At 36.4% G+C, this 5,962-nt stretch overlaps 2 protein-coding genes across 2 annotated transcripts; one reads left to right on the top strand and one right to left on the bottom strand.

Moving 5' to 3' along the window:
• LOC115625331 (gamma-aminobutyric acid receptor-associated protein) lies at positions 1-620 on the bottom strand. The gene has a single exon (XM_030520355.1). It carries the CDS (start codon positions 529-531, stop codon positions 133-135), a length of 399 nt encoding a protein of 132 aa, XP_030376215.1. The 5' UTR covers positions 532-620; the 3' UTR covers positions 1-132.
• Positions 621-4,161: 3,541 nt separating this feature from the next.
• On the top strand, positions 4,162-5,962 carry LOC115625490. The gene is made up of 2 exons (XM_030520540.1): positions 4,162-5,587; positions 5,665-5,962. Exons 1-2 carry the CDS (start codon positions 4,406-4,408, stop codon positions 5,671-5,673), a joined length of 1,191 nt encoding a protein of 396 aa, XP_030376400.1. The 5' UTR covers positions 4,162-4,405; the 3' UTR covers positions 5,674-5,962.

Below are 5,962 nucleotides of genomic sequence, written 5' to 3'. Positions count from 1 at the left end.
TTCAGAGAAAAAATGCCATTTATTGCTCAACTCGAAATTTCCAAAAATTAAACTCAAAAAATGCGCGCTCTTTTAAAAGATCTTGTGTGATGGTCGCGATACATCTGCCCTCGCCTATGCCCTCCATCGCCCCTAATTATTCTGGTGCTCGGAGGAGAGTTGCGGCAGCGGTCCTTGGCCGTATACATTCTCATCGGAGTAGGCCATGTAGAGGAAGTAATCCTTATCGCGGTGCTCGTGGTACAGCGCACCCATTGTAGAGGATGTGGGCGGTATCATGTTGTTCACGAAGAAGAAGAGAGCATCGTCCGGACGCAACTGGATGCGCTTGCGTATGAGAAAGTAGAATTGTCCCACAGTCAGGTCGGTTGGCACCAAATACTTCTTCTTGTCCAACGCAGCGTGGCGGGTCTTGGGGGACTTCTCCACAATTACGGGCACACGATCCGGGTACTTACGACGCATTTTGTCACCTTCGGCACGACGCTTCTCGAAGGCATGGTCCTTCTTGTACTGAAATATCATGTTCATCTTGATAGTGCTGCTGTGAACTGTGAAAACTTGAACGCAAAGGAAACTTCGGGGCGCGTCTTTTTCAGACAAAGATTTTAGTTGAACAAATTCGGGGAATTTTTTAGTTTTTTTTCCGTAGGCCTATTATTTGTAATGTTGAAAATTTGTAAACGCTCGCCTATGCTCAATGTTTGAAGTTTAAAAGCCAACTGCGCTTGAATTGCATAATGCAAACATTTCGAATTAAATGAGTATTTCCAATTTTTCAAAGCCATTGCCTTATAGCCAGCTAAATACTAAATAAATGACAGTCGAGTTTTTGGTGCAAAGCACATGGCGAATTTTGCTTCGCATCAGATCATCAGCTCTGGAACAAAGTTATTATTGTTCTCTATGACTATACAGCCTAACTGTTCAATTTGTTTAAACCCAGGTACACCTTGAAACACCGAAAAATAGGCACCTCCTACAATTATCCTGAAATAAAGCTGTTTTTCACTCACATGCAAGTGCATTGATGGTCCTTCTGTCAAATAAGACGGATTATCTTGAAAAGAAACTTGGAAATATACATACATATGTATGGGCTTAGACTGAAACCTTAATATCTATAAACTTTTCTAGAAAGATGACAATCAAAATGTTGACAACAATTTTGACATATAATCTAGATATTTTTATTTGAAACAATCACAAGCAGATATTGTATATGGAGTAATAAAATTTGATCAAACATTAAAGATTCTTGCATTCCTGCATTCAAGTTTATTCAAAATCCGACAAGTACCAATCAAAAATTCGATCAATTCTAGTATATGTATGCATACTCGTAAATCGTTTTTTTTTAATAAGTAATTATATAATCCAATCAAACGGTTTTTCATACAATATCTTAAAGTGCCATTTTACCCTCGAGCAATTCAGTAAACTAATTGATCACAATACTATATCCAGACAAAATCAAATAAAAATAATTCGACTTAGATTAGGCCATACAAAAATCTTTCATGAGCACATTTTAGACCACACTAAAAATAGCAACTGTACACACCTCCAAAATAGCATTCCAATCTTTGTATCCTCTTAGACTGTTCATCTCCAATCGTCAGATATTTACGTCTAAAATTCTTCAAAAATACCAATCCAATCTCACCACTAACCAACCCTACCAATACCAATCTAACGAATTTAATAAAGTTCCTTAAAGAAGCAAACTTCTACCATTTAATTTAATTTAAAAATAAAATAAATAAATAATAAAATTAGGAAGAAAAAAAAGTATATTATTGCACTATATACAAGTCTAATTAGTCTAAGTATGTACTTATACTACAAACATAGCCAGGGCTATTTCATACTAAACTAGGTTATGAATTTATTTGTAATCTTGTTATATAAATATAAATAAATAAATAAATAAATAAATAGATAAAGTGCCATAAGATTTTAAGCTTTTCAGTGGATATAATATAATATATATTCCCATATTATAAAAAATGCTTATGATCTACATATGTGATATATGACGACTTGCAAGCAAAATTGGAAACAAATTTTAGGCTATAAATTAACATTATAATTAAGGATAAATTCAAAGTTACTATAACGAGAAAAAATTATATAGTAAATATAGAAATTGTTGAAGCAATTGTAAGGGCATTCTATGTACAAAAGAGTTAAACACAAATTCTATATAATAAGGCGCACTGATTTGGATTTAAAATATAGTATCATAATTTCTAAATGAGAAACGCATTATTGAAAACATATAAAGATTTTCAGAAGATATCATTTTAAACGTTTAATTTTAAACGTTTAATTTGAAAGGTTTCCTACTGAGAATGATTTTTCCACTGATTTTTTCTATGTTACTGCACCAATATTGCATTTGGTTACCATATCATAATAAACACACATGTTTTTGGTCTTAAACTTGATTATTACGCCGATCGGGGCGATATTTTTCCGAGACCATTGTAAACGCTTCTTTTTTTAATGAAGAGTAGGCAATGGTTTTTCCTTGGCCTAAGAGTAAGTTTTTGAGTATATAACACAGATAATCACTGTACATACTTTAAAAAACCTATATCCACTCATGATTAACACTTAGATCATACATTACTTAACCATTGGCGCCGATCTATCCTCAAAAATGTGGCCAGGGCTCTTTTGTCACGAGCTGTTGTCGATGTTTTGCCTCTATTTGCGATTTTATTTTGAATGTTTTTACAATTCCTTGAACTGACGACTTAGCCAAATTTAATTGCTTGGCTATTTCACCAAAAGTATTCCCAGATTTATAATACTCGATGACTATACTTCGTATTTCTGTGCATATTGGCTTAACATTTGCCATCGTTGCAAAACTTTGATTAACATTAAGTAAGCCCACATTTTATATTAGGTTTGCGGGAGGTAAAAAATGTAACAGGCAGAACGAGGCGTGGCAGACCCCACAAAGTATATATATTCTTGATCCGTCTGTCCGTCCGTATGAACATCTGGATCTCAGAGACTATAAGAGGTAGAGACACCAAACTTTGCACAAAGATGCGTTATGAGTGTACGCTGTGCAAGTTTGTTTTATTTTTTTGATTTTCCCCCCCACTTCACCCCTATAAGGGTTTTCCCGATTTTCCATTCGTATAATCGCCTATATCTCGGAGACTATAAGACCTGGGGACACCAAATTTTAGTCTCAGATGCCTTATGTGGATACGCAGAAAATATGTAATTTGGAATTTCTCTCCCTCCCCCACAATCCATATTCCCGTAATTCTTGGAATTTTTCATTGAAATTTGTAAAATACCTCCCGTTAGTCATTATGAGTCCGTATGTCGAGTCACAACTATAGCTCGATTAAACAGAAACTTATAGCCATATATGCATATATGACCAAGCACTGATCGCAGCTGTTGTTGTTGTTACTGCTTTGCACAGGCACACAGACACACACAAGCACACACACACGCCTAGATACGCATAATTATACTACACATATGTACAGAGTATTTAAAAGTCGGGATACCTGACTTTAGCTTCTCCACTTGTTTAAATTCTGCTTTGTATTACTATTTCTAGATTATGACTAGATACTGATTAGCTTGCACTGTTTGCCTTTGTTTTCATGTTCTTTCAATTCTAAGCTAAGCATACGCAGCGTACGAATTAAGAGTGGTCAAATTTTTCGTATCAGTTAAGCAAAGCATTCAAATAAATTAATGTTATTGTTGTTGTTGTTGGAAGTAAAACAAAGTTTTTTTTTCTAAAGCTAAGAGAATCAAATGGTCTTTCTGAAAAAAATGTAATGGCATGTGTTATCTACATTAGTATTGACAATATCCTTTGTTAAACATTTCATGCCGTACGAATTAATAGTGGTCGGGGCTCGTATAAAACAACAAGCAAGTATAAAGCTCGTACATACGAGTATACACATATGTACATATATTCTGGTTCAATCGAACCTTATTATTTGTATTTTTTTGTATGAAAATAGATATTATTGAAATTGTACACCCAATTTTACATTTTTTTACATAGACAACTTTTTTGTTTAGACAAGTCTATAGATAAATAAATCATGTACTTGTAAACAAAGTGGCAGTTACTAGTTCTCTCATTTGTACTAATGACCTAGTTCGTAGATCTAGCTCGTAAGATGAACTACGATAACTGCGTTATCGATATCAATCAATTACTATATACTCAGTTGTGCTTGTGTGGTCGCCAGAGGCGGACAGCAAACGGAGTTCATTTAGAAATACCTAACAGTGAATGTATAAATGTATATATTAAACAACATTGTAAAATAAGCACACAATTAATAAACTATATTACACTATATTACAATTCAGATGTGGGGTGAAGCCACAGCCCTCTGTTAAGTTAATGAAGTATACCGAAATTATAAAGCTAAATAAAGAAGAACTGTGCGCGTTGTTAACCGAAAGAGGTGTACGCTTAGATAACGGTGCCTCAATTTACCAACTGCGCACAGCGGTAAAAACAGTGATGGATGAGGAGAGGGAAAGAGCACAAACTGAATGCAAGACCCAGAATTTGGTAGAAATTACCTCTGTACAGCCGCATGAAATTAATATCGAGTCAAATCACGTTGAAGGCGAAATCAATGCAGACACAATTATGAAGAAATGTGGCGCCATGGTGGTATGCGACGACGCTTCGAAATTTTGCAACGCCGTTCAAACCGTGGAGGCGGCTGAGAAGCGTGATTTTGAAGAAGACAAAATGGCGGAGTTGCAGCGTGTTGAAGTAGGAATGAGTCACCTTTCTGTGGAATCAAGAGCGTCCAGTGTTGCTGAAATTTATCCTAGCCGTATCGATATAAAAGACTTGGAAGCGGTCGTGCAAGCATTCTCTGGCGATGATAATTTGCCCGTTCGTTTATGGATTGTCGAATTTGAGACTGCTTGTAGCATGCTTGGAGTGCCAGATGAACGTTTGTGGATCTATGCAAAGCGTTTATTGAGTGGATCGGCAAAGGAATATTTCCTCCATCAAGGAGCCATACCGTGGGGCGATTTACGTAAGCAGCTTATGGATGTATTTGGGGAGGAGTGCACGCGCTTGGAGATTGGCGAGCAGTTAAAAAAATGCAAGCAAGCTAAAGACGAATCGGCTTTTCATTATTTTATAAGAATGTGCAGTATTGCGCGTCAAGCCGATTTGGAAGATTGCGACGTCATCAAACACATTGTGTGTGGCTTGCGCGATGGAGTTGGTATTACGTCATCGTTGTTCTTTTGTCAGACCCTAAAAGAGCTACGTCAGAAAGTGATCCAGCTCGACAAAATCCGGCCGTTGGTGTTATTGAACGAAGCAGGCTCTACGAATAAAGCTACAGTACGTGAAGTCCGCTGCTACAACTGCCGTCAGATGGGTCACATATCGACTGAGTGTAAGAAGCCGAAACGTCCAATCGATGGATGTTTCACTTGCGGGGAGAGAGGCCATCAGCATCGGGACTGCCCGAAACGCCGTATGAAAGATACAGTTGCCGCTACTGCAGAGCTGGTAAAGGAAGAAGACGATGTGGCAGCCATACAATTAGTGAGTTTTTGTTTGTTAAGTAGTAAATGTGGATGCACAGATTTTACAACAATTCTTTCTCTTTTTGATACTGGCAGCCCAGTTAGTTTTATATATAAATCCGTAGTACCAAATGATTTTGTATTGGAAAATCCATTTATGAAGAAATATCATGGACTGGGAGGAACCCAACTTTCTGTTTGCGGACAAGTGAAATCCCGTATTAAATTTAATGGAAAATATTATGAAATTTTACTTTTAGTTATAGATAATGGTAGACTACCAACACAGTTAGTGCTTGGGAGAGATGCCCTCAGTATCCTCCAAGTTCGATTAATACAAAACAATGTTAAAGCTGTAAATCAGAATGTCATTAAATGTGAATATAAATCCTTC

This window comes from Scaptodrosophila lebanonensis, unplaced genomic scaffold (assembly GCF_003285725.1).
Source record: "Scaptodrosophila lebanonensis strain 11010-0011.00,11010-0021.00 unplaced genomic scaffold, SlebRS2 tig00000072-arrow-pilon, whole genome shotgun sequence".
NCBI lineage: Eukaryota > Metazoa > Arthropoda > Insecta > Diptera > Drosophilidae > Scaptodrosophila > Scaptodrosophila lebanonensis.
The sequence above is the reverse complement of the archived record's forward strand: the minus strand, read 5'-3'. Positions and strand labels throughout refer to the sequence as shown.

What these genes read in the sequence shown, in the direction of transcription:
- LOC115625331 (XM_030520355.1), bottom strand. Translation starts at nt 531, where the DNA reads ATGAACATGATATTTCAGTACAAGAAGGACCATGCCTTCGAGAAGCGT.
- LOC115625490 (XM_030520540.1), top strand. Translation starts at nt 4,406, where the DNA reads ATGAAGTATACCGAAATTATAAAGCTAAATAAAGAAGAACTGTGCGCG.